The 26,278-nt window shown below is 51.6% G+C and overlaps 11 protein-coding genes across 11 annotated transcripts; 2 read left to right on the plus strand and 9 right to left on the minus strand.

Moving 5' to 3' along the window:
• Window positions 1–382: 382 nt before the first annotated feature.
• Window positions 383–2,566, minus strand: N7511_000072 (uncharacterized protein; the record flags this gene model as incomplete). Its single annotated transcript, XM_057122497.1, has 1 exon — window positions 383–2,566. One exon carries the CDS (start codon window positions 2,564–2,566, stop codon window positions 383–385), a length of 2,184 nt encoding a protein of 727 aa, XP_056988230.1.
• A 504-nt stretch (window positions 2,567–3,070) lies between these two features.
• N7511_000073 (glycoside hydrolase family 27 protein) lies at window positions 3,071–4,687 on the minus strand (the record flags this gene model as incomplete). The annotated part of the gene is made up of 7 exons (XM_057122498.1): window positions 3,071–3,457; window positions 3,505–3,689; window positions 3,741–4,037; window positions 4,086–4,175; window positions 4,227–4,367; window positions 4,421–4,553; window positions 4,628–4,687. The coding sequence occupies 7 exons, from the start codon at window positions 4,685–4,687 to the stop codon at window positions 3,071–3,073; spliced, it is 1,293 nt and encodes a 430-aa protein (XP_056988231.1).
• Window positions 4,688–5,225: 538 nt separating this feature from the next.
• On the minus strand, window positions 5,226–9,069 carry N7511_000074 (putative inositol polyphosphate phosphatase; the record flags this gene model as incomplete). The annotated part of the gene is made up of 5 exons (XM_057122499.1): window positions 5,226–5,963; window positions 6,011–6,270; window positions 6,321–6,530; window positions 6,578–8,966; window positions 9,019–9,069. 5 exons carry the CDS (start codon window positions 9,067–9,069, stop codon window positions 5,226–5,228), a joined length of 3,648 nt encoding a protein of 1,215 aa, XP_056988232.1.
• A 385-nt stretch (window positions 9,070–9,454) lies between these two features.
• Window positions 9,455–10,145, plus strand: N7511_000075 (CHY zinc finger protein; the record flags this gene model as incomplete). The annotated part of the gene is made up of 6 exons (XM_057122500.1): window positions 9,455–9,459; window positions 9,558–9,601; window positions 9,656–9,729; window positions 9,788–9,849; window positions 9,912–10,013; window positions 10,064–10,145. 6 exons carry the CDS (start codon window positions 9,455–9,457, stop codon window positions 10,143–10,145), a joined length of 369 nt encoding a protein of 122 aa, XP_056988233.1.
• Window positions 10,146–10,380: 235 nt separating this feature from the next.
• Window positions 10,381–11,488, minus strand: pre6 (proteasome core particle subunit alpha 4; the record flags this gene model as incomplete). Its single annotated transcript, XM_057122501.1, has 5 exons — window positions 10,381–10,705; window positions 10,767–11,154; window positions 11,264–11,316; window positions 11,375–11,381; window positions 11,461–11,488. 5 exons carry the CDS (start codon window positions 11,486–11,488, stop codon window positions 10,381–10,383), a joined length of 801 nt encoding a protein of 266 aa, XP_056988234.1.
• Window positions 11,489–12,538: 1,050 nt separating this feature from the next.
• Window positions 12,539–14,637, minus strand: N7511_000077 (putative RNA binding protein (Arp); the record flags this gene model as incomplete). The annotated part of the gene is made up of 4 exons (XM_057122502.1): window positions 12,539–13,468; window positions 13,561–14,267; window positions 14,339–14,396; window positions 14,482–14,637. The coding sequence occupies 4 exons, from the start codon at window positions 14,635–14,637 to the stop codon at window positions 12,539–12,541; spliced, it is 1,851 nt and encodes a 616-aa protein (XP_056988235.1).
• Window positions 14,638–15,760: 1,123 nt separating this feature from the next.
• Window positions 15,761–19,261, minus strand: N7511_000078 (condensin subunit YCG1; the record flags this gene model as incomplete). The annotated part of the gene is made up of 2 exons (XM_057122503.1): window positions 15,761–17,137; window positions 17,201–19,261. The coding sequence occupies 2 exons, from the start codon at window positions 19,259–19,261 to the stop codon at window positions 15,761–15,763; spliced, it is 3,438 nt and encodes a 1,145-aa protein (XP_056988236.1).
• A 189-nt stretch (window positions 19,262–19,450) lies between these two features.
• N7511_000079 (cysteine synthase A) lies at window positions 19,451–20,616 on the plus strand (the record flags this gene model as incomplete). The annotated part of the gene is made up of 2 exons (XM_057122504.1): window positions 19,451–19,571; window positions 19,619–20,616. 2 exons carry the CDS (start codon window positions 19,451–19,453, stop codon window positions 20,614–20,616), a joined length of 1,119 nt encoding a protein of 372 aa, XP_056988237.1.
• Window positions 20,617–21,287: 671 nt separating this feature from the next.
• Window positions 21,288–21,947, minus strand: N7511_000080 (translocation channel protein TIM22; the record flags this gene model as incomplete). Its single annotated transcript, XM_057122505.1, has 3 exons — window positions 21,288–21,626; window positions 21,693–21,788; window positions 21,843–21,947. 3 exons carry the CDS (start codon window positions 21,945–21,947, stop codon window positions 21,288–21,290), a joined length of 540 nt encoding a protein of 179 aa, XP_056988238.1.
• Window positions 21,948–22,501: 554 nt separating this feature from the next.
• Window positions 22,502–24,269, minus strand: N7511_000081 (DUF4048 domain-containing protein; the record flags this gene model as incomplete). Its single annotated transcript, XM_057122506.1, has 2 exons — window positions 22,502–22,706; window positions 22,771–24,269. The coding sequence occupies 2 exons, from the start codon at window positions 24,267–24,269 to the stop codon at window positions 22,502–22,504; spliced, it is 1,704 nt and encodes a 567-aa protein (XP_056988239.1).
• An 838-nt stretch (window positions 24,270–25,107) lies between these two features.
• Window positions 25,108–25,497, minus strand: N7511_000082 (uncharacterized protein; the record flags this gene model as incomplete). The annotated part of the gene is made up of 2 exons (XM_057122507.1): window positions 25,108–25,426; window positions 25,484–25,497. The coding sequence occupies 2 exons, from the start codon at window positions 25,495–25,497 to the stop codon at window positions 25,108–25,110; spliced, it is 333 nt and encodes a 110-aa protein (XP_056988240.1).
• Window positions 25,498–26,278: the final 781 nt, after the last annotated feature.

Here is a 26,278-nt window from a genome sequence, read left to right on the forward strand (position 1 = left end):
TAAGACCAAGGCCTCCAGTTGCGGAGTATAAGCCGGTTCTGGAGCTGACGTAGAGGGGGGCCATTCCCACGGTTACCTCTGACGGTCTCCAATTTTACCGCAGAAACCAGAGACGGAGATCGAATGGCATGGCCACGATTAAACGCTTTTGCTCCACTTGATCGGGGCCTTGCAGGGGTTTGGGGTCCAGACTGTCCAGACTGCCGGAGTTAGGGCTGAAAACGGATCGGGACTGGCAACGTGAGCTTGATCTACATGCGGACAAAGGGCAATTCAAACGGAATATATTATATAAAAAAACAGTCTATAGTAAAGAAGTCAGTAGAAAATAGAAAATAGGCAATAGGAAATAGACAATAGGAAATAGAAAATAGCTAGTCAATCACTCGGATCCTTCCAAGTCCAAAGACCCAGCGGCCGAGCCGAACTCTGCCCGATCGGCATCAGTCAGAGCCTCAATCTGTTCAGTCAAAGTAAGAGAGAGCTCAGACTCCCGAGTCGGGGACTCCTGCTCTGCATTAGTGGGAATCCGCTGCGCCATGTTAGAGAATTTATACTCCTCGGGAAGGGCATCAATCAAGTTCTGAACTTCCTCGAACAAATCAACATCGGGGAAACACACCAGGAGGTAGTTGACCATCGCTTCTGGGCGAATAGTGATGTTGTTTTCTTCAACCTTTTCGAGAACTTGGCACAGGAGGTCAACACAGTGTTGATAGGGAGTCATGCCGGCGGGGATATATCGTAGTCCATGACGGTTGGTGTTGTTCCAGAAGGTTTCTTCGAACTCGTCAAAGCCGGAACTTTGAACAGGCGCCTCGGGTCCAGTGGGTCGTTCCAGGTCTCCTTCGTCCTCCCATGAGATCTTGTCACGCTCTTCGGCGTGCATGCGGAAAATGGTGACATCGTCGGTGCTTGTCCACTCGGGGGCAACGCTCTGGGGGAACAAGGGAAAGTCTTCCAGGTCAATTCCGTTAATGAGTTCATCAAAGGACATGTTAGCTTCGGGGGCAGCCAGAGCCTCGGGGTTCACCCACTCGTTAAACTCTACATTAGCATGCACGCTGGTCTGACTCTCGGTGGTCTGCAGGCCTTCATTGGCGAGCGCCAAGTCAGCCTCGGTGAGAGGAGCATTCAGGTAGTCCACCCAGCTCTCCGTGTTCAGATCCATAGTAGTGTCAATGTTCTGCAGAGCAGTGTCAGCCAAGATACCTTCAAGGGCTTGGATCTGGAACGAGTGATTAGCATCAGGGGCAGCAGCAGGATAGTTGAGCTGAGACTGCTGTTGTGTTGCCACAAGTTGGCTATCATTGATGCTTGTCTGGACGATGGAAGTAGGGGCCTGGGCCGGAGTAGAGTGCTTAGGGCGTTGCACTGCGCTGTGTGTAGACTGTTGCTGTCTCTTTGTAATTCGCGACCTTGTGTTAGCGGAAACTGCGGAACTCATGCTGGTCATGTTAGTCGTTTTGACCATTGACCTAGTCACACGACGGTTAGAAACAGGAGCTTGCTTGTGCTTCTCAGTATAAGCATCATCCTCATCCTCATCCTCAGGGGAGTCAGACATCTCTGTATCAGAATCGACCATCGTCTTCTCCTGCTCATACTCAGGGTTTTCGAAAGGCAGTGGCTGCAGGAAAGTGGCATACTGGTAATTTGATCGACGGGGATTCGACTTCATTGACATAATTTCAGGTCTATTCGTCGGGTCAACGCATCGAATAGGTCGGGTCTCGCCGTGCAAGATCATCGTTGGCGCAGTTGCGGCAATAGTATCCAAAAACAGACCACGAGTCAGATGAGAGTCAAACTCTGGGATTCTCTGGCGCAATTGAGTGAACTGCTGCTCCCCATAATGCTTAGGACGACCATTGACTGAGGTCCACTTGGGATGCAGTCGATAGTATCCGCACCATCGGAGAACAGCAGGAAGAATAAGTTGAGGTCGGTAGTCACATTCGCCCATTACCAACATGGGGAATCCATTGGAGTGATGTGTAGCAGGGCAGATACGACCATGGTCATACACATGGCAGATAGCGTGGCGCAGGACCATGACAGGAGCTGCGTCGAGCAGGGTACGGAATCGGACAAAAGCCAAAGCTTGCAGTTCCTGCATTCCCAGGAAGCCAGCCGTTTGAACCATATCCGAATGGATAGCCAATAGCGTGGCCATCTGGGGGCAGTTCACACATCCCTGGGGGCTCTCTCCCAACTGATAACGACGGAGATCGTCTCGCTCAACTGAGTAGTCGCCAGTATAGAGGAACTGTAGAATCTTGGGGATCTGTTCTAGACGTACAATGGGTGGAAGAACAAACTCACGAATGGCTGGGTCCTTATACTTCCAGGGGAACCATTTGGCTTGTCGGAACAAGACGTCACGGTGAAGATACCAGTAGCTCACTTGGTCGTTGCGGTGCACAAAACGGATATTTGGAGCAACATGATCGAAGTAAGCGTCTTGTTTGGCTTGAAGCTGGAATTGGCGGTCTCCAATCTCCCCAAATCCAAGCCAGACCTTGGGCAGGCCGGCATGGGGTGCGCATTGGATGATTCGAACCATGGTGATTATTTGATTGTTTATATAGTGATTGGATGTGTTTAGAAGGGTGGGTTGGTAAGAGTTGTAAGGTAAACTGGTAGTTTGGTAGTGATACCTAGGTAGTGTGATGAAGAAGGCAATTGTTCGGACATCCAGCATCTTATATAGGATTCGCCACGGGCAGAACAAAGCAGAGTTCTCACAAAGACACACACAGTGCCTTTCTTCGACTGCCAATCCTCGAACAATGGAGTCTATTGATACTTGACACTTCGGTCGTATGTTCCTTTGTTCTTCGACGTCATGAAACAACTGGAACCGAGTCGAGCAACTAACCCTAAAGACTCGCTATAAAAGGTCTTTGTTGTGCTTTGAGACTGCACTCGACAGAGCCATTGTATTTCTCGGTTGACTTTGTCCACATTGCTCTTAGAAAATATAGAGATCCCTTTGAAGTGGTTGAAGACAATAAACTTGTCCAATTCAGAAATAGAACGATCGAACAGCGCCATTGTCGGTCGATCTCTAACAACGCCCCTTGATCACCAACACTGCCACATCATGAGTCTGCAAAGAAGTCCTGTACTGCTTCTTCACGCACCCCAAATCTGCACCCGTCCAAGCATCGATCACTCGGTATGCGTCATGACCCTTCAGCTCGGGAACCTCATTCCAAATCGCAGTCCGAGTGGAGGTCTTGTTCTCCGAGTTAAGCATCAAAACCAGAGTGCCTTCAAGAGTAGACGAAGCTCCAGACCAATACTCGGCAGGATGAGCAGGATCGAAGGTCCAGTCAGGATTGTAACCCCATTGATATGGATGTGCCGGACTTCCAACAATTGGATCCTGGTGGAAGTCCAGTAAATACTGATTCTTCAGAATAGCCAAGTGCTCGTCACTAATCGAGTCAAGCTGCCTATCCATTAGCATCTCCATCGTCGTAGATACCAGATACATACCGCCGTTCCAATAATCAGAGGAGACTTCATAACCACCCAGAGGGCAAAGTGAGCCCTATTTTCCGCCAGAGTGAGGTTGCCATTCCCAACCTCCAACATATCAGGATCAGGATGACCCCAGAAGTTGACATGGTTCATCAGAAAACTGTTTTCATTGGCAATCTCGGAAATCCGATCCCACTCCGCTGCAAACATGTCAATATCCAAGCCAATATTGTCTTGAGACTAGAACATACCAGTGATATCCCCAGACATCCGCCACGAATTCCCAGTCTGATTACCCCAGGAATTCACATCAGCCTGGCCCCAGTCACAAAGCGAATAAAAGATCGTCCGGTCCACATTTAACAGTGCATCACGCATCGTCGCGTATCGAGTATATGTATTAGACTTGGTCCAGTCGTATCCCTCCGGTGCAGGATTATCAAGATCAGGACAGGTGCCATTGGGGAAAACACCGTCGCCATCGGGGACACAGTCTGTATAAGTGTCTGTCCAGTTGGAGGGGACACCACAGTTGTCGTATTTGAGATCTGCGGAATTAGTTCTTCAGTAGTGTAGGGGCCAGTGCATGGACTTACAATCGATTCCCCATTCTGCAAATGACAGCGCATCGACGGATTCATAGCCCAAACTAGCTGGGTATCCAGCGCAAGTGGTTTCGCCAGCACCTATGAGATGTTACAGAGTGTCGTTGGATTTTGTTCGGGGCAGATATTCACTGCTGTAAATCCCAATCTTCAAGCCCAGCTTATGAACTTGGTCTGCAACACCAGAGATCCCATCTGGGAACTTGGATGGATCAGGAATGATACGATGGTCGGTTGTATTGCGAGCATCTTTGATGCTCCAGCAGTCATCGACTGAGAAGAGTTAGCCATCGCTTCTTGGATGGATTACATCTCTTCTCTCATACTATTCACGTATTCATATCCCTGGTCCTGGAGACCAAGGTTGACCATCTCATTCGCAGCCGTGATAATCTTGGTGGAATTTATATCGCAGCCAAATGCGTTCCAAGAGTTCCAGCCTAAAGCTGGGAGTTTGCCCTATTAACCGTCAGTAGGCATTCGATATAACTTCATGCAGGAAGAAAGGGACATGCAACACCATCCATCCTCACGAGAGCATTTACTGCTGGAAGCAAGGGTAGGGCAACAACGAGAGACAGAGATCCTAGCATCATGAAATTGAAGTTGAAATGCAACTGAATTATCCTTCTCGTGGTGTTTCAACCCTCGTCAACCTGCAGAGCTTTATACCCCGGTCTCGTGCGGGGAATTTTCGAGTCCGATGTGACCCCGGATAAATGGGAATCTTGATATCCTATACGGAGGACTTGGACAGGGGATTGCAGTGTCGATCATAGCCTGTTACTTTCATATGCCGGCCAACACGCGTCATATATACTCGGAGGCGGAGGCGGAGGTGAGCCAAAAGGGGAGTGAAAGGGAGTGGAATGGAACAATAATCCGAGTGCTGCATCGAGGTAACCTGGGGGTTGGATCCCTTCGAATGCAGATCAGAGCTGCTTAGGGCTATAAAGTGGGAGAGAAGACTACAGTGTGAAAAAGAGCTCCTTTTTAACTCTAATCATCATGATACATGTCTATCGTGAAATCATTAGTCGTACAATATACAGCGCGCCAGGCTTCCCAAATGCAGATGAAAAACAAGTGAGGATCACTCGGCAAAGAAAGAAAAAAAGACGGCTATGGAGTCTAGGAGCCCAAGATCAAAGCGCGAGCCTCGCGGGCATCAGTGCCGAGGACAGTAATGAGATACTCGATGCTAGCCTCCGAGGCCAGGCGACGCTTCTCGTCCTGGAATTCCTGATTGCAAAGCTCCCAGGTCGTGGCCCGTTCCTGAGGCTTGACTGTCTTGACGCGAATCATGAACGCGGCACTGACCGGCCGGTGGTCGGAGGCTCGGACCTCGTGCCTGCGGTAGTCGAGTTGCTTGACGCGGCCAAGGCCCCGGTAAAGAACGCGATCGCACCAGGCGGGCGAGCGTTTCTTTTCGCTGGTGTCGTACTCGTCCGTGCCGACGTCGTATTTGTAAGTCGGCGCAAAGGTAATGGGACACTCGGTGAAGCTGCGAAGTCGGAATCCGGGGTTCTTTCGTCGGGAGGCCAGGAGTTGGTCTCGGTCCAGAAGTTTCGCGAGGTTGTTCTGGCGAATGGCATCAATGATCACATTGCGAGGGATTGAGTCAATCCGGTAATTCAGATCACCATTGAGGATACAGATTTCATGGTCCATAATCATTGAGCCGTCACCACCACTGGCGAACTGATTGGTTCGTATGATAGGATTGCTCTCTGCAGGCAGGGATTCTGCTTCCAGGATTGCCGCAATATCGTTGTTGCGGTGTGCAGTTTGGGTCTGCCCAGCTGCCAAGTGACAATTCACAAAGCACATCGAGCTGTCATCCAGAACAAAGCGGAACACAAGGGCACCCTGGTCAAATTAGAAAACGGCCATAGCGAGACGAAGGGAATATAAACCTTGTTTCCATGCAGTCCGCCCATACCTCGCTTAATCTCCGAAGCGCTGATGTTCTTAATATTATGGCGTTCCTTGTGTTTCACGAAGACACAAGTAAACAGTCCCACCATGTTTGCAGTGTGCAGAAGAACATAGGATTCCTCGAGAGGCATACATTCGTGAAGAGAACGGGTAAGATGATCAGCCCATACTCGGTATTGACGACTCATATGTTCTTTCTCGCCATTCTCCTTTTTCTTGCTTCCAAGGAGCAAGCTCTCTGGGATTGAATCAGTAACTGACCACATATTTATAGACAGGGAAACATACTGGCTGTGATCTTCTTATTCTCAAGATCGACCAACTCTTGGAATCCAAAGATGAGGATTTCTGGCGGATCCTCCGGCGTGACGGCATTCCGAATGAAATCCGACGTCTTGACACTGCCAGGGGTTACAGCGCCTGCGTTCCAAGTCAAGACGGTAGCCTTGATTTCTCGGAAACCACAGTACTCTGTGTCTCTCTTCTGCATACGAGCATCTGTTGTACGTTAGCAATGCCAAATGAAGAGTCGAAACCCGACTTACCAAGCCAATCGTCCTCTAACATACCGTCCCAAAGACGAATGCAATTATCAGTGCCTAGCGATGTGACCTGTAAGCGGTTCATCGTCCAGACACTGCTTGTATCCAAGACAAATCCGGATACAGGGCTATCGTGGGCGCGCCAGTCCTTTTTTACCGTCCAAGGGTTGGTCGAAACATCATATACATAGATCATGCCAGTCTTATAGGCAGCCCAAAGGTAGTCTCCAACAAATCCAAGACAATTGATCTTGTAAACGCTGACGTTGACCACTGCCAAGCAAGTATAGTCGGTAGAGGAGTAGACGGTGACCTTTCCATCTGCATGTCCCAGATATACCCGACCTCCTTCTCGTGTGGTATAAGTGCCGGATGTCACATCGCCTGAGTGCTGAAGACCAAGAGGTCTCTTGAAGACCTTAAAAGAGGTATCTTCACGAGCACTTGGGCGATAGATATGGACATCCTTTCCTGCCGCTAGCCACAGCTTGTCATCGACAACCATGGAGAACGTATGGCCTCGTGCTACGCGTTCATGAGGGCTGTGGTAGCTGTACTGTAAATTAGGCAAGCCGGTCTCGTCTGGCATCCAGACTAGCAGTCGGCCTTCATCATCAAATGTCCACATTTCTTTCTTATGTCGAAGAATCTGGATGACTTCCCGCCTGGAGGGATATGAGCGGGTTGCCACAATGGATTGGCTTGGGATATCAACTTCATGAAGGTCTCCAGCACTAGTTCCGAGCCAGATGCGCTGGCCTTCATCCTCTAGTCCTTTGCCTGGCTTGAAGGCAAGCGACAAGCTTTTGACAGTTTCACCATGACTGAGGCTCATCACTTGTTCGCCAGTAGTAAGATCCCAGACTCGAGTCAGATACCCAGTGGTACAAACATACTTGCCGCACACAGCTAGCAAGCGGGTGTCATACTTTGTGTGAATCTCCCTGGGTCCAGATTTGAGACACGGAGGTCGGCGGTTGGCATTGGAAGCATCAGGATAGTCGGTACGTGAAATGGCAGATTCTTCAGGTTGTTCTTCTTCTTCCGTGTCTGTTCTGGGTATACGGCGCTCCGGGAGAGAGGAAGAAAGCGGTTCACGGTGGAAGGATGACTGTCTTTGAACTGGTCGTGGAGTTGATGCTTCGAATTGGTTTGGGTGACTGGGGGCAGATTTGGCAATTGGTGTCATTTGCGCAGGACTCCTTACACGCTGAGAAGGCTCTCGCTGAAGGGGCTCGCGCTGAGAAGGTTCTCGCCGAAGAGGTTCTCGCGGAGGTGAAAATCCACTTCGGCGTGGAGTTCCAGAAGGTCGGGGAGGAAGCCCTGGACGATCGTAAGGACTGTCGCTTGCCCGTAACCGCTGGGCTGAAAGAGGTGGAGCCGGAGAAGCAGATATGGGACGTTGCACCGGAGCGGACGGAATTTGAACCATCAAAGGCTTACTTGCTCGTGAGGGCTCTGGAACAGGGCGAGTCCTTGAGAATCCTAACTCTCTGGCATCATGTCTTGCATTAAAACTTGGAATAGGTGACCGATCCTCAAAGGAACTTCGGCTAGGGGGCTCTGTTGTTGGCCGAGCTGGTGCCGGCCTGGAGGTTATTTTCCCGGTAGAGACCGGCTTGGCCATTGGCTTCTCCGGGCTGCTCGGAGGGGTGCTGAAAGGCGATACGCTAAGATCGGGAGAAGCTCGCTCAGGCTGGGGAGCCAAAGTGCTTGTATCCGCATGAGAAGAGTTAGGGTGAGAGAACATGGCTGGCTTCGCAGGGATCTTGGGCTTAGATGCTCGGTTGGCTGGGGGTGGCAGCGAGGCACTTTTCAATTTCCGCTCCGAGATGCTCCCACTTCCATTGACGGATAGAGAACCAGGTGAGAACTGAGGAATTAAATCTCTTCCAGCAGTAGACGATCTGAATGAAGGCGCCGGAGATAGTGGCCGGGGAGGCGCGGGGGACAGAGACAACGATTCCCGCGAGCGATGTCCAGGACTCCGAGCTTTGCGGGTTTCATTGTGAGACCAAAAGTCATCGCAATCTTGTCCGCGCGGCGGCGATCGAGGCGAATGCACCGCCAAAGTCGGCGGAAGTTGTGGTGACGAGCGTTGCAGGTTCATAGAGATGGGCCGACCATACCGTCTTCCAGCGAATCCGCGGTCCTGCGATCTCTCGTCATTCGATTGCTGAGGCTGCTCTGACCTCTCATCGGTCTGGTTCCATGGCGACTGTGACCGGGGCAAATCGAGAGAGGCACGACTGGAGGATCGCACCTCGTCGCCAGCTTCGGGTGTCAGGAATTGGTTTGCGGAGGCGCGCGGACTCGCGGCAGCAGCAGAAGGAGCTCTGCGATGAGCTAGGTTCTCGAAATGAGACAACAAGGAAGACACGGGTCTCTGGGGCTGCGTCCAAGTTAGTTTCATTGTGTGCCACGAAACAGTTACGTATGCATACCGTGGGAGGGCCATCACTGTCTGGCTGTTTTCCTGTGCCCGCCATGGCCATTATTGCGGAAAGTTCGCCGGAAACCTTTTGTATAGTCGATCATAGGCTTGCGGAAATCACCTGGGTTGGTGCGAACAAGTGGTTCAGGAAGCTGAGGCTACAGGGATGCCGTGGGGTTTCGGAGGGGGGGGTAAACTGGCGGCAACAAGCAATAAACTATAAGCGCAAAAGCCGAACAAGAAACCAAGCTCAGTAAAGAGACCTGAATGCTCAGCTCCAAGAAAAGGAAAAAGGGGGAAAAAGTAAAGAAGGTAAGAAAGGTAAGAGTCGAAATGGAGTGGCGGGGAGGAAAGTGGAGGGAGAATCACGGGAGTTGGCGATCACTTGTGCCTGGAGAGATTCTCGACATCTTCACGTCACTTGCATACGCACTCCAACGTGCACCATGTGGTAAGTCAAGGTCTCTCTTGGTATAGCTGTCTTCACTTCCCCTGAAGATCCCCCCTTGGTTGACATTCCCCCGGCTAACATGTCCCCTCGCTCTACAGTAAACACATTTTGAACGCCCAAGTGGCCATCCGCTCGCACTGCTGTACGTCCAGTTCAACCTCAAATCCCTCTGCAGAGAATTGACCAAAATATCCAGGCCGGAAATGGTTTGATTGCGCTGAATGCCATGCCGAGAGCGAGTCGCACATGCTCCAGAAGAACGCCGAGATGGTATGCGCCTGTTTCGATATACGTACGCATGGTTCGTGGTTTAACAAAGCAATGATAGATCTTTGCATGCAAAAAGTGCAAGAAGGTTTTCCGCAAGGATGCGGCCGAGTTTGACGAGAGGTACGCCATGGATTGAAATAGCCAAAGCAAGTGGCACCAAGCTAATTCCACGCCTTTCCTAGCGACGAGTACTGCCCTCACTGTGATAATCACTTCGTCATTGAGGCTATCGAACCGAAGCCTTCGCTCCATGTTGAGGGTGAAGATGCCCGTATGGACAACCGGTATGATGAGCACACAATACAGCCATGCGGCATAGGCTAACCATAATCAGTATGCTCAAGGATGAGCGTGTTGCCCGAGACGAGGAACGCTCTCTCTTCAACATTCGCGATGTGTCGGATCGTATGGGTTAAGTTGTGTACAGGGAAGAACATGGAGGGTTGGAATTTCATGATGTTGACGATTTGATTACTGTTTGATAGTTGATAGAAGGTGATTTACAGAGCATCGATACCCGGTGTACAATACGAAAAGGCCAGAGCTTTTTAAAACTTCATGATTTTGGATTCTCGTCAAGGAAGAGACCAACGCTATTGTAAATTGAAACACATCATCCAAGCACGCGGGCTATGAATGCTCCAAGTCCACTTAATCGGCCGACTCGCCGCCACCTGGCCGGGTCAGAATAGCTGCTGTGGTGGTCCCTGTCCGGGTCTTCTTCTTAGCTGCCTCCTCCTGCTTCTCGGTTTCGATGCTCTTCACGTATGACTCGATCTCGTCATCGGGCAGCATCTCGAGACGCTTGCCAGGTGCCATGATAGCGACTTCGATGTTCTTAGCACCCGTCTGCACAACCTCAAGCAGAGACTTAATGGTCAGCTGGATTGTCTGCTCGCGGTCCATGTCCTCCTGGTGATTGCGCTCAAGGAACTCGCGAACAGTCTTGCTGGAACGACCGATGGCGTTGGCTTTCCTACAGGAGAAAGACACATTAGTACCAATCTAAAGACAAAATAAGCCCGAAATCAACCTACCAGGCCGAGTAGATACCGGACGGCTCGGTTTGGTACAACCGCGGCGTGCCGTCATTCTTGTCGAAACCAACCACGAGCGTACTAATACCAAAGGGACGAACACCACCACTCTGCGTGTATCTCTGTTGGACACTGGCGATATACTTTGTGATATATTCGATGCTGGCGGGGTCCTCGACAGTCAGACGGTGGGACTGGGCCTCTAGGCGGGCCTTGTCGATGAGGATACGGGCGTCGGCATTCAGTCCAGCGAAAGCGAGACAGGCATGGTCATCGACCAGAGCGATCTTGGAAGGAGTAATACGGGTATCTTGGAGCTTCAGGGCGGAACGCTTTTCGCAACCGAGAACGACAATGTCCTTGCCTTTGACACCAACAGCGCAAGTTCCTACGGTCATCCATCATCAGCAAATGCACCTACTCATGAATCGCTGTGTCGCCAAAGTCGAGAATGGACGAGTAGACGGGGCCAGGGAGGGAGATAACAGCAGTCTCACCTCGTTTCACTGCCTCCATGGCATATTCAACCTGGAAGACGTGTCCATCGGGACTAGGTGGGAGGTTAGAAACGATCACCGGAGCTGGAGTGTTACCCGAAGGCATCATACCTGAACACTGCGATGGGTTAGCATCAGAAAGCTCAGCTCGGGATCAGGAGCAAAGGGAGCTGGCTGTGGGGAGCTAGCTGACTTACCTGAAAGAGCTCTGTCGTATCCGGACATTGTGAATCAAGGACGACAGATGGCGAAGAGATAGAAAATGTGCGGTGACAAAAAAAGAGAAAAGCGAGGGGATCGAGCAGAAGAATGCAATGTAGATGGGCGTTCAGCAGTTGAGGTCAATTGGGTTGGAGCAATGACGGGTTCCGGGCGGTGGACGCGAAAGCCTGCGGCTGCCTTCGGTACTTCCCGCCACTATGGCAGTCCCATAGTAACTCGATGTACCTCTGGGATAGCCTCAACAGACTCGGGGCAAATTGATGCTATACAGGGCTCGACACGGTTACAGACAGGAAAATTCATAATAGATGTAGTGCTTGTATGTGCAGTAGAGCTCTCTACTCCCCATACCTTCAAGACCCGAATAAATATAGTCCATGAATCTATCGAAAGACAATTACAGAAAATACTCGAGCCGCTCGGACAAGTACAAATCCCCAATATAGACATCCAAAACAATCTTTTTTGCATTCACAGTGCTTCGATGGCCCCCCGAAGAGATCCTCAATTCGATGCCGGCGTCAAGCTCAAAGTAAATCCCCCAACACCCCAAACGGAGTCCAAGTATATCCCACCCAGATCAAGACCGTGAATTCTCCGACGCTTCCCATGACCAAATGAGTGCAGAAAGGGACGCACAAAATCTCTAAAATGCAATGCCAGAGCGACATAAGGCGCACAAGAAAAGGGATAGGGGAATCAAAAAAATACACCCTCCCCCAAGAGATAAAAACAAAAGCGCAAGAAGGAATCACAAAACGGGGAAACAGCTCCACGACCAAGATAAAGAAAAACCAGAACCAGAACCAGAACCAGAACCAGAAAAAGCATCAACAACAGGACGGCGAGGCGAGAAAAGAAATTCCGACTTGGACACGCTACCCGCCTGCTCCATCCAACCCGATGCACCGAACCGCAGAATCCCTTATACAAAATGCGTATCAACCGAATATCAACCAACGCATGAACCTGCCACAATGCAGGGTTGCAATATGGACAACATAAGTGTGAGAGCCCAAGTTTAGGCGTGAGTAGGTACAGCTATCCCCATATTTAAGCGGGCGATTTGTTGGCACCAGCGCCGTTGCGGCGAGAGTGAGGGTCGTCAGAGACGGTCAGACCACCGAGGCCACTGGACAAGAAGGCGAAGGGGTCACTGGAGCCGTCAGAGCCGTAGAAGGCACCGTTGGAGGCACTGGTGGAGGGCACACCGTGGTCTGCACCAGTGAACGCGGCCTGAGTGGCCGGGTTGGCAAAAGATGCGGCCGAGTGCGAGGTGCTAGAAGCGCCGTAGCCAGAGTTCATCTGGCCCATAGGAGGATAGGCAGCAGGGGTGTTTCCCAGACCACCAGAGGGCAGGGCGTAGTTGTTGGGAGGGCCGCCAAACTGCTGGCTGAAGCCACCGAAACCTCCGGCAGTGGAGGCGAAAGGAGCCGGGGCAGGGGTGCTAGCCATCGAGTTGGGGCCCATGTTGAACTGCGATGGAGGATCCATTGGAGACGGGAACGCTGAATCGGCCACCACTGCCGCACCGGAGCGAGGAGCCCCGCAGCGCAGACAATTGATGTTCTTCGCAAAGTTGTGATAGCCACAACCCTCAGAGCCACACTTCCAGTCACCGGCACGGAAGGGAACAACACCTCCGTTGCCACCCATACCACGAGAGTGACCCATACCGTGGCCACCGTGATTCATGTGAGGGGGCATCATCGATGGCGGGCCGTAGCCGTAGTTGTTGTAGTTCATGGGGTCGGGGGCGGCAGCCATTGCGGGGAACGAGCAACGGAAGCATGCAGTACGGCGCTGGAAGTTAGAGAAGCCGCAGGACGGGCAGGTCCAGTCACCAGGACGGGGGCGGTTCTTGGAAGGCGGGAAGGGAGTGAGGATCTCGGCGGCACGGTCCAGAACTCGGCTGGATGAGGGAGAAACCTCGATGGCCTTCTCATTGAGTGCCCGGCCGTTCATGCACAAGCTCTCGGCAGCCTGAGGGATTGTTAGCTAGAAATATCAAAGTGAGGTAGGACATCGGCATCCTGCAGCGGTAAAAGCAGGTCCTATGTCCGAGTGAAACTGACCTCCTCGTGAGACGAAAAGACGGCAAAGCCGGTACCGGTAGGCTTGTGCTGATCGGGTGTGCGCAGGGTCCAGAAAGCGATGGGACGGCCCCCAAACTGAGTGAACCAGCTCTCCAACTCGGACTGAGTAGTGTCGTGGGGCAACCCGCTGAGGTGCAGGACCTTACTCCGCTCTGCCAAAAAGGCCCGGACGTCGGCATGGGCATCCATGGGACGAGTCAGGATCTCGGGGTGTTCTTGTGGCGGCTGCGACTTGCGTATAAGACCCCGGAGCACACGGGCAAGAGTAATGGTTTCCTCCATTGCACGGCGCGGCGAAGCGGGGGCCAGAGCCTGCAAGTGGAAGGGCAGGTTGTGCTTGATCGGGGCGGACGACTGAACGGGCTCAACCTCGAGGGCAGCACAGATGTTAGAAAGCGAGCTGGGACCGAAAGGCAGCGACTCGGGGTGGTGGGTCTGCCAGCGTTGATATTCGGTGCGCAAGTCGAAAGTTCGGGAGTGCTGCAGGTATGCGGGCAGGGCGACGGCCTTGTCGCGGGCCTCGCGGGGCAGCTGCACCCGCAGATCCCACGAGTCCAACGTCACAAAGGCAAACTCCAACTGTTTGCTGGTGAGGTGCTCCGTGGCAAAGGTGTCGAATCGAGACATGGCATCCCGGAAGGTACCTGCGGAGCGGACGTGTTCCCATGTCAGGGTGGTCAAACTCGCTTCAACAATTGTCAGCCATTCATCCTAGCAAAACCCAATGCATCCTAAGGTTGGACCAAGACGAGCTTACTGCAAAGCGGGGTGATTGGAGTGTTGACTGGTTTGACGAGAACGCTTTCACGGTGCAGCTAAACCAGAAAAGAAAGGATGTCAGCATTGGGTTCTGCCCGAGGCGAGTCTGTGTATGTTGGGTAGATGCGTTGGGGGGCGTACTTCTTCGCATGTCTTGCTGTCCAACAGAATCCATCCCAGCTCAATCACCTCAGCCGAGTCCTTGGTGACATACACGCCATGTTCGTCGCAAGTGGTTGCAACGTGGATGACGATGTAGCGATCCAGCTTGGGGGTTGGTGCTGAAACGGCCGCCATCGCTGACTTGTCGCTCGGTGCCAACGGAGCGGCAAGAGAAACCCGGGGGGGAGGGGAAAGAGGTCTCTGCGGGAAAAGCAGAAGACAAATTCAACACGACCGGAGAGAGTCGTGGAATAAATAGCAAAAGAGAAAGCCCGGGGGAGAGGAGAAGGGAAAGGGGGGGGGGGGAGGAGGAGAGAAGAAAAGAGACGTCGAGGTGGAGTTTTGAGAAAATGAAAAGTTTCGGGGCTCACGGGGGAGGACGGAGATTACCAGTCAGACAACACTTCATCTACAATTCTATTCTCATTCTTTTCTATCTCTTCTTCTCTCTTCAATTCCCCTGGAAATTTGTCTGTTCGGACTGGTTCTGGTGCAACCCCATCCCGGGCCCATATCCCTGCTCCGGTATGAACACGCACAGTTACAAGACTCTGAATCCCCCCCCTCCTCCTCCGCTGTCTCCCATGTGGGACAGTGATCTCAAAGTCTGAGACAGGATTGTATTTGTTCTCACATTCTTGACCTGCTGTCAGACAGGATTGCGGATCATCACGTGGGGTATAGAGCCCCCAACGGCGGCTAGCTCAAGTCTATAAATGGGCGGAAAGGGGGTTTATCAAGGGGTGGTCAGTTGTCACGGACAGGACGTGATGAATGTGCCAATTGGTATAGAAGCAGAGTCTGAGACAAGACATCTGAATAGGGTTCTGCAGAACTCAATTCGTTCCAAGTTCTTCATTCCCGAGGTTAAACTGGGAGATATAAATCGATCGAGAGATGCGTTGGATGGACGTCTAACATACATCCTATATCGCCAGGGGTGAGAAGACCTGGAGCAGTCTGTCAGTGTCTGGCCCCAAGACCCTCTCATTTCTCACTGGAGGACAATGATGCTCCAAAAGGTCCGATATACAAACCAAAGATTGAACCCCAATACTACCTTGCTAGGTTGCACAACTCTGGGATCGTTCATGCATGAAATAACAAGACCAAGAAGGGACTCGAAGGAAATAAAAGTATAAATGGTATTTCGAATGCAAAAACCAGACGTTGCATCATGTACAAGAAGTGAAACCAGAGCTAAACCATCCCTACCGACAACCTTGCCAACGCCAAACAATGGGAAACCCCAACATGATTACTCGTCGCCTGTCTCCTCCTTGATAATCGTCCCCCGACTGGTGTCATGGTCGTCTTCTTCATCCTGCTCCATAATGCTGGGCTCAATGGAGACAATGGGGCGGTTGGCAGTGGCAGACGTAAAACGGCTATCACCTTCGCCTTCGTCCTCCTCCATGATGCTAGGCTCGACAGACACATAGCGGCGACTGATACCACCAGTGGGTTCCACAGACCGGCGGACACTGGCGGAGCGAACACTGGCTCCATCATTGTCGGGGTCTTCAGTGCCTTCTCTAGGTCTAGCACTAGCAGCACGGGAATCCTGTGCAACTGCGAGGATCTTTAAGATGGAATTCTTAGCCTTGGTAAGGGCGTTCCGGCTGGAAGCCTCGCCCGCAAGACCCTCGTCAATGGTTTGATCCAATAGCTCCTTGACCTCGAGAGCAAGCTCATTATTTTCCGGGGCAATTTCAAGACCGGTAGCACTACGAATGCTAGTTCGGAATTGGTCATCGCCCTCGGGGGCCCGGGAGCCTGCCCGCGAGGGAACTGTAGGCGCAGCAAAGTAAAGCTTGCTGAGGAGGGAGAAAAGAAGCTTGCGTTCCTCACGGGAGCAGCGGTTGGCCCCAGCATTGATGCCAAGAACTCGCTCGAGGATATCCTTGACCAAGGCAAGGTGCACCCATCCACATACATTGGAGCTTGCGGTACCACCAGCCAGAATCTTTTCACCGCCAAGACCGACAACACGACGCTCATCGGTCCATTCGGATAGCATTCCAATGACACCAGTCATAAGTGCCTTGACTTCGCGCTCACCAACGCTGGCATCAACCTCACCATCACTGTCCTCCTCGGCCTCTAGCGAGTAGTACTCCTCTGCAGCATTCATGACAGCGCGGATCACCGGCACAGCAACCCGGCGCATGTGCTGTGTGTTTTCCACCCGGGAATGGCAGTAGACGGGGAAGAAGTAAGCCAAGGACTGTCGAAGTGCTGGGTTTTCCCGAGTGCGTGGGTGGAAAAAGGAAACAACCAATGACAGCAATAAACTCTCAACAGCATTTTGGTTGTGCTCCTGGATTGCCGGTGGGATATTCGGTCCCGCTGGAGTGAATGCACTAGTGAGTAGTAGCTTTGAGAGAGCGGATGCGGCTCCCGACTGCACACTGTTAGGGGAATTGGCACGCAGAGCTCGTGCGAAGACCTTCAGTAATGGTTTCTGCATAGGGGGCGGTGTCACTGTCTCGCCATCGGCCTGGGTGATGGGAGCAAGTAATGAAGGATGTGTCGTAATCATATCACAGAGAATTTGCAAAGCAGTAACCTGCAATGCCTCATGACCCTTGCTGTAGCAATGAATGAAGAGAGTCATGTTTTCTTCGGCAAGGTTCTGAATAAGACATCGGGCGTTAGCATTTAGTCCGTTCCAGCATGATAATGAGAGACAACTAACCTTGTCAAGGAGACAGCAAAGTCCCAAGCACAATAGACCGCGCTCACGAATAGGAGCCTCGTGGCTGCGAACAGCAGGTACCACAAGGTTGTTAAGCATGGTAACCAAGTTCATACTCTGTTGAAGATTGCCCTGCACATTCTGCAGCATACACTGGGCAATATAAAGACACTTCATGTTGACTACGATCTCGCGAACAATCTTCGCCTTCGCTTCTTCCTTATTGAAGGGCGTGGGTTCCTCTGCACCAGGGGCCTCGGAGTTCTGGCGGCTGCTAGCATCGTCACTGATCTCAGACCGGGCAGAGACAAAGCTGTCCTCGGTGGTGATAGTATCATGGACTTCGGCAATGGCCTCCAAAACAACGCTACAGAACTCGGCTTCACCAGCAACATCAGGTCCACAGACGCACCGGAGAGTTTCAACGACAAGCTTGGTACTCTCCTCCGGGAGTTCTGGCACAGCCAGGGTTTCCCGCAGCAGGGAGAACATCTTTCGTCGGCCAACCTCGTCGCTGTAGTCTAAGGTGATGGCGATATGCAGCAGTTGCTCCACAACAAACTCATGCTCAACCGCGTCCTCATCGTTCGCTTCGCCACTTTCCTTGGAAATTTTCTTGCGCTCCAAGAGATTTGTGAGGTACTTTCCCAGGAAATAAGCCATAGCGGTGACCTCAGGCATCTTGTCATCGGCAAGATTTTCATACTTGCCGTCATTTTCCACGCGGCAAAAGTCATTGAACGAGCGAAGCAAGAATGCGGATTCCCCGTTCAGGTTTTCCCAGAAAGGCTCGTCAAAGACAACTGCCTCACGGTAATCCGCACGACCTTCCCAGAAGCTTCGCATTGCCTCATGAGCAATTCCACTTTCCATTCCAGAGTTAATGACGTCTATTCTCTCCAAGAGCTCGAGGAGAGCAATGGTGTTAGGCTCAGACCGTTGACCAGTAGGTCCCTCATTCGGGTCGTTGTTGGTACCAGCACAATCCTCGACCCATCGATCGTAGAACAATTTTCCAGTAGCCTTGCGAACGCTTTCATCACGGTCACGCAGGCCCCAGCGAAGAAGCTTCTCTCGCATAGATAGGGAAAGGTGGCGGAAATCGCCTAATGTGGGGAGAAGGCGGGAGTAAAGCGCGCGCCTAGTAGGAGCATCGAGATCACGGGCACGCTCGAGAAGGTATGGAAGTGTGACAGGTGCGAGAGGAAGATTAGTGAGCAGGGTCTTGCGAACATCGGAGCTGGTATCGTTTTGCATGATTTCGATCAGTTTTTCAAGAAGCGCAGTGGAGTTGTCATCGTTTCCATCGTCCTCTCCGTCATCTCCTGCCAGACGGCCCAATCCAAGGACTGCCTGCACACGGACGGAAGCCTCCTTATCCCGAATACGCCTCAAAAGGCCCTGTCGGATGGTGTGATACAGCTCGTCGTCAATAGATTCAAGGGAATTGACAATGTGAGCGAGAATCTGGGTTCCGCGAAATCGGACCATCTTGTCTTTTGCACCAAGAATGGGTACCATCAATGCAACAAGACTGGAAGTCAAACGCGCAGTCGGGGTTTCGGAGTTCTGGTCTTCATCATCTCCAGAAGCGAACATCTCGGTATCCTTCTCGGAAGCATGACCAAGGAAAGTTCCCAGGAAGCGCAAGATGCGGTCACCAGCAGGCTCAGTCTTCTTAATGGTGAGAATACGGAGCATGCAGCGACCCACCTCCACGTTGAATTCCTTCTCAGCGGCTGTTTCCTCGCCAGGAACCAGCGCTTCCTCGGGCTCTTGGTCTTTGTTTTTCTTGTCATTCTTCCTTTGGGCAATACCACAACAGATCTCTTGCAGTTTGCGCAGGCGAACTACGAGTTTGCGGTGACCTGTAGTAGAGCGCTGAGCGTCTGCGAAAATCAAGCACACATCGCGACGTAGAGTGGGGGTTGATGGCTCTGCGGGCTCTTCGGGGATCGCAAACGACGGAGTGACGGAGCCAGCACGCCCAGACGCAGAAGGCTGTGCCGACGATCGGCGTGTTGTCGCAGATGTCGAACGGGCGGCGACTCTGCCAGGCATGGTGGATGAGGTGATGATGTTGAACTAAAGAACAAAAAGCATCGCGGGACCAAAGGAGAGAGTGGGCTTGGCGGTAAACAAACAGCCCAAAATGGGCGATAACGATAAGCAGCACGTGATGCCGAGCATCGGAGCTCGTCATTCCCCGAGATCAGCGGCTCACCACGTTGTTCCTACATTAACCACAGGATGTTCCGTCAAAGTGTGAGGCGTTTTGCCACTACGGCAGTGCGTGCTGCTACAGAAGGCTCTACTGCCTACTGCACGAAGGTTTCAACCGCCCAGGGCGTCGTCAATGGATTGACCGAGGGTACGTCTAGGCCATGAGATGTCTTTGGCTGGAGCTGACTTGCATAGCAATTGGCAACACCCCACTCATCCGGCTGAAGAAGCTTTCTGAGCAGACCGGCTGCAATGTTCTTGGAAAGGCCGAATTCCAGAATCCCGGCGGTAGTGTGAAGGACCGAGCTGCCCTCTTTGTCGTTAAGGATGCGGAGGAGAAGGGCCTACTCCAACCCGGCGGTACAGTGGTCGAGGGAACAGCCGGCAACACTGGAATCGGTCTTGCACACGTGTGTCGGTCAAAGGGCTATAAGCTCGTGATCTACATGCCCAACACCCAGTCGCAGGGCAAAATTGACTTGCTCCGCTTGTTGGGTGCGGAGGTGTACCCAGTCCCCGCAGTAGCATTTGACAACCCCCAGAACTACAACCACCAGGCTCGCCGACATGCCGAGTCTTTGGAGAACGCAGTCTGGACGAATCAGTTCGATAACATTGCCAACCGCCAAGCCCACATCGCTACCACTGGTCCCGAAATCTGGGCGCAAACCGCTGGCAAGATCGACGCCTTCACTTGTGCTACTGGAACCGGTGGTACTCTTGCAGGCATTACTCGCTACTTGAAGGAAGCCAGTGATGGCCGAGTTAAGAGTTTCCTAGCCGATCCTCCTGGCAGTGTCCTGCACAGCTATATCCAGAGTGGCGGCACTCTTATCGACCGTTCTGGTAGCAGTATCACTGAAGGTATTGGTCAGGGCCGTGTCACCGACAACCTTCAGCCTGACATCGGTCTTCTTGATGGATCGGTGAACATCAGTGACGAGAAGACCATCGAGATGGTCTACCGCTGCCTCGATGAAGAGGGGTTGTACCTCGGCGCTAGCTCCGCTATGAACGTCGTGGCTGCCAAGGAGGTTGCAGAGAAGATGGGCAAGGATAGCACCGTTGTCACCATTCTCTGTGACGGTGCCTACCGGTATGCGGACCGTCTGTTCTCTAACACCTGGCTCGAGAGTAAGAACCTCCGCGGTTCCATTCCCAAGCACCTGGAGAAGTATATTGTGCTGCCTTAGATTGTGTATAGCCTGAATAAAATGTACTTTTTTCTGTATCAAACATGAATTGAACAAGTCTGCATAAACTTAAAATAAATTGAATTCATAAGCCAGAAAGTTAGCCATGGGGATCCCATACGTTCTGAATGCGCAGGTACACGAGCAAGCAACCCGAGTCACACTGGACTAGGACTTTATGCATCTTGTGACAATGGTCAAGGTAAGGATTACTAGTGAAAGGCTACTTGATTCAATGATCTTTACACAAATACAGAATGGGTAATACTGTAAGAAGGATGTGAGCAGAAACAATATGGTATCAATTGGGAGAGGTGAGTCTCTAAGCCTATAGGCATATGTCCACGCTGACAAGTTGATATTATACAAAAGAGTAAAGAGTTAAGACCAGCGCAATCTATGATGAAACCACCATGCCGAGGCCAGACAGTCTCAAATGAGACAAGCATCAAGAAGAGCACAAGCCCGAAAGGCTCGAAACCCAGTAAAGGACGGAAAGCAACCCAAACACCCGCAATGCTCCATTCTTATCCAGAACGCCAGATGCCGTAGAAATATACAAAGAGGAAAACACAACAGATCCAGACCATATCAAGTCAAATCACGTGGTGAAGTCGTGGTTTCCGTTCAAGTCCGATTGTCGGATCCAAAAATCGAGTGAGGTGGAGCGCTTAGTCGTCGCTGGCAGGCATTCTCATGTAGGCATCAATAGCCGCACTGAATGCAGCGAAACCAGCACAACCAAAGGCAGCAGCCTGGGGACCAGCCTTAGCACCGAGAATACCACCAGTGACACAACCGGCAGCGACACTGTTGGTGAGATCGTTCTTGGCGCGGAGACCCTCAATGCAACACTCAGTACCGGAGTAGAGGGCACCGACGATACCAAAGTTCTTAGCAGATGACCAAGAGCGGGCACCCATGTCCTTGAAACCGCGACGGACTTGCTCGCGCCAGGGGAGGTCGGCGATAGCGCGACCCTGAGGTGTGAAGGTCGAATCGTAGGACATCTAGAAAGAAACGTATGAGGACATGTGCCGTGGATAGATATCAGTGAGTGAGTGTATTTGACTTACACTGGCCATGAAGAGACCGAAAGCTCCACCAAGACCGAAACCCATGGTGCCGGCAATGACGGTCTTAATGGGGCAAGACTCCATACCGGCTTGCATCTAATGTGCGTCTGTCAGAAATGCATGGTGATATAGATTTATTGGGTCACGAACCATCTTAACCATTGCCTGTTCCTGCTCGTTCATGCCCTGCATACCGGGAGAACCTCCGAGGCCGCCCATCGGCGCCACGCCGCCTGTTGTGCCTGGAAAGGCCATTTCGGGAGTCGATGTGAATTAGGAGTGGTGCAGACGTTCTGAATCAGTGATCAGGTGTATCCAGAGCAGACTGTTTTACAGTCCACGAGACCTGGGCAAGGAAAGAAAGCACTTGGAATGAATGGATCAAGTGAAGATTAGAGGCGCGGAGATCTTGCGGAGGCGACCAACAGAACCGCAAATTTATTTTTACGGCGGACCAGTTGACCCTGAACCGTATAAAGTCACATGGTTGCCACTAAATTTTCGGAAAATTTAATTCGCCGGGATGTTGACTTGGGCTTGAAACGGTTAACTTACAAACATTGTGGTTTACAACTATGGTTGTGGGAGAATAATAGATGGGTAGCTCAGGGGGTAGTAAATCAAATGGTATTCAAAAAGATTTCCTAGCAAATGGCATGGCCAGTACTTGAGGTAGCAAAATCAAGAAAATGCATCGACAACAAACAACGCTCTCGTATGGTATAGGTCGTCGGCCTGCGTGATTCGGTAGATAGGACCAGAGAATCAAAGAAGTAAGTATGTACATGAATGTAAAGAAAATAACATCCTTAGTCCTTCTTGCTGTCCTTGCGGGTTAGCAAAGAAGAGGGTGCTTGCTCGGAAGACGGGGACAAGGAGCGCTCCCATTCTGCCATCAAATTGGAGGCAGTTCGTTGAAGCTTAGAGGGAGCCAGTTTGGTAATGGTAGGCCAGGGGATGCCTTCGGTGACACTGTGATCAGGCGCAGTGGAAGCTGGGTTCCAATCACCAAAGCTAGGATTGCGGTCAGCGCATAACGAGGTTGTCATAAATGAAATCATGAAAGGTCGAACGGTACCTGGCGCTTGTTCGAGGACTACTGCCCTGTGTCACGGGTGATTGATCTTGCTTCGATTCAACGGTCGATCGACTCGACGAGGGCGTGTGCATCTTTTTTCCGGATGAGGGGGTATCCCAGCTATCCCAGTCGTCGAGCTCGTCATTCTGTGTATCGACTGGAGTGCTGGAGCGGTGATCGGGTTGTTCGGCTTCGGTCGCCTCGTTTGTGGCGGGTACTTGGTTGGAGGGGCTGCGGAGAGCGTTCGGAGACTTCTGAGCTGGTGTATCAATGCCGAATTCGTCCCAGAAGGATGCGCATATTTCCGCCGGCTTGGTGTCTTTACCAGTTTTTGTCTCGACCGCTGGTCCCCTCCCCCGCGACGATGACGACGATGAAGATCGTGATAGCTTGCCATCTGCTAGCAACCGCTCTCGGCTCCGTGATTTGGCTAGTGAATCGCGCTTGCGACCATTTGGCGGTGCCAATGAATTGGGCGACATGTTTCGTGTTTGTGTTCCGTTGATACCCTCCTCGCCCACCGTAGCTTGGCGGATGTCTTCCAAGAATGTCCAAAGGCCTTCTCTTAGATCGGACGCCATTTGCTTGCCTGTACGCATCAAGGCCTCCCGTGAAGGCGGAGGGAGAGTCTTTCGCCACTGGGCGAGCAGATGCTCTGGTACCTGGCTTTCGTCCAACTGCGCACCTAACATAGCAGTGCTACTGCGTTCGACTGAGGGTAGTGTTGCAGACCGAGGAGTACGACCTACGCGATCAGTTTCGGAGAGACCTGGCTCGCGTGGGCAGCCGCCTGAAGCCGTGACTGGTGACAGGAGAGACAGGGTTCTGGTGTGTGCTCCTTGGAACACTCGCCGACCGTTCGTCCCAAGCTTTGTGCCGTTGGTTGCGGCAGCGCGAACACTGCTACGCCGCTCGAGATCCCGACTGATTCGTTCTTGTGATACCCCAGAACCAACTGAGCTCATACTCTGCTCTCGGTGGTGTGTGGTTGACGCCTCGGGTGTTGCGAAATCGGGCGATCGGAGCGGCATGAGAGGTTCCGCGTGATTGATCTCCGCCCGTTTTCTGTTCTTTTCAGACAGTGCCCATTGCTTCTTAATTGTCACCAGGTCTGCTTCAGCCCGCTGGAGTTCCTCGCGGAGCTCCATGACCTTTCGCTCCTGCGAGGCGATAGCCCGCAGAAAGTCATAGCCATCATCCGGGACATCAAAAGACATGGGTGTTCCAGGCTGGGCGGTGGGTGGACGAGAGGATTGCGTAACCGGAGTGGCAGCTCCGGGTGAGGAGACGTCGGTTGTGGCTTCGGGTTCGTTTAAGTTGATAGGGAAATTGAGGGTGAGGCGCTTCGCATGACGGGCTGTTGGTTTTGCAGAAGGTAGTGACAAACGTTTGTTCTGTGTGAGTGAGCGAGACTCGGAAGCAGACTCCGGTTGAGGCGTCTGGGTCGCAACCGGCGGTGGCCCGTGGGTGAGGCTCTCCGCTCCCGGAATACTCTCCATGGTGGACCAGCCAGCAGGAGAGAAGAATCAGGATAACATGAAAGGGACAAAGAATGTACAAAGGTGCAAGTATGTAAAGGGGAAAATAATAGCTCTGACAGGTGTGGTCTCTCCTGAGTCCAGCCCACAGCGGGTCCACGTTTCAGGGGGTTTAGCGTCTTATTAAGCCATGTGAGTCTTGGCATTCGAGAAGCCCTAACTTGTACTTGATGCTATGCCGACATTCTTCACAGTGTCCCTTGAGAGAGGGTCTCCGGTCTTCGTTTTGTATGCTGGACGTCTAAAGGTTCATGATCTTGAGGCCATTCTTATTTGGGTCGAGGGCAGCACCTGTAATGCTATCACAATCCAGAGGGACCATCTGCTTGAAGTAGCCTTGACACAGTTAGCTTTGACCTGAACGAGCGGAGTGGGACTCGGGGATCTCCACCTAGTGGTAGACTTGTTCTCTTGGAATTTGTTTGTGCTGGCTGTATCTTCACCAATACAGGGCGGCCGTGGGGCTCCACGCCAGCGGACCGAGACCAGGAGCTGCGCTGAATTCTACGCCCAGGCCTGTGGGCGAGAGTGCGGCTTGTGACAGAGCTGTCTGAACCTTGTGAGCATGTACAGAGTATACAGCCCATATTGAATATCTTGTAGATTAATGGTGAAACTGATGTAAGATGGTGAATTGGATACTACATAATAGTCATGCAGGGCTGGCTTTACCACAAGGCCTCATTTATGTTGAAGACAATTATCAAGCAGTTTATAATATCGCAGCTCATTTAATGGAAAGTGCGCAAGATCAACCCAGCCAACAAAAGATCGACCAGTCACGGAGAGGTCGATCTTCCTAATTGGGACGGGTCTCTGAGAGCATAAACCCCGGCAACCTTTCCTCTCCCTCTTCTCCCTCTTCAATCTCTTCAATCTCTTCAATCTCTTCAATCTCTTCAATCTCTTCAATCTCTTCAATCTCTTCAATCTCTTCAATCTCTTCAATCTCTTCAATCTCTTCAATCTCTTCAATCTCTTCAATCTCTTCAATCTCTTCAATCTCTTCAATCTCTTCAATCTCTTCAATCTCTTCAATCTCTTCAATCTCTTCAATCTCTTCAATCTCTTCAATCTCTTCAATCTCTTCAATCTCTTCAATCTCTTCAATCTCCCGACTATTTTAGTTTCGTAGTTTCCCCGGGAAATCTCTCCTATGAACTGTCAACATGGACCACAAGGCATGCATCCTTGATGGTTCAGTATTGAGACTTGATTCTGAGCAAACCTTTCTCCCTCCCCATGCTTTGCGAGCAAGTTAAATAGCCCTCCAGGGTAGCTCCTTGGGTCAGCTTACTATCGCCGTGGTATACGTTTGTTCTCTGCGGGCTTTACTAAAGTTGGCAATCTGGGTTACTGGCATGGATCTCAAGGTTTTTATCCTTCATGGTTCTGTCAGCATGACTCCATTTTTATCTTGTATGAGACAGTCCAGAGACACTGCAAGATCTCAGAGTTCTCTTGTGTGGTCATTTGGCGTGTAAATCTGGGTGGGCGCTGGGAGAGTTTCGGACTCATAGGGTGATGGGCCGCTGACATGAATTTGAAGGCGCTCATTCTTCATCGTTCCTACAGCATGGCCTAGATCAACAGTGAGTGTCATGCAAGTCTCAAGGACATATTTCTCAAGAATCCTGTCATGGCACTGATGGCGTACTTGTGGCGTTTGGGGTGTCTCTCTTGCTTTTGTCGTAACTGTTCCAAAACAATCTCGATTCACGGTGCATTGACATTTGTATTACTGTCCTTCTTGTGCTGTATAATTTCAACCCAATTTGGATTTCCTCTGACCTTTAAAGGTTTGAAGACATTGTACGGGGAATCCTTGTAATATTGACCAAGAATGTCTCGTTATTAGAGATACTTCTCCCTCTCTCACTCGGTAAAATAAACTGATTGATATGATACCATAGGCTCCCAGTCTTCCTGCAGTTGACCAATCCTTATTTGCACCATTCTATCTGCCAGTA

The sequence above is a fragment of the Penicillium nucicola genome, assembly GCF_028828085.1.
Source record: "Penicillium nucicola strain IBT 29836 chromosome Unknown utg000001l, whole genome shotgun sequence".
Lineage (NCBI taxonomy): Eukaryota > Fungi > Ascomycota > Eurotiomycetes > Eurotiales > Aspergillaceae > Penicillium > Penicillium nucicola.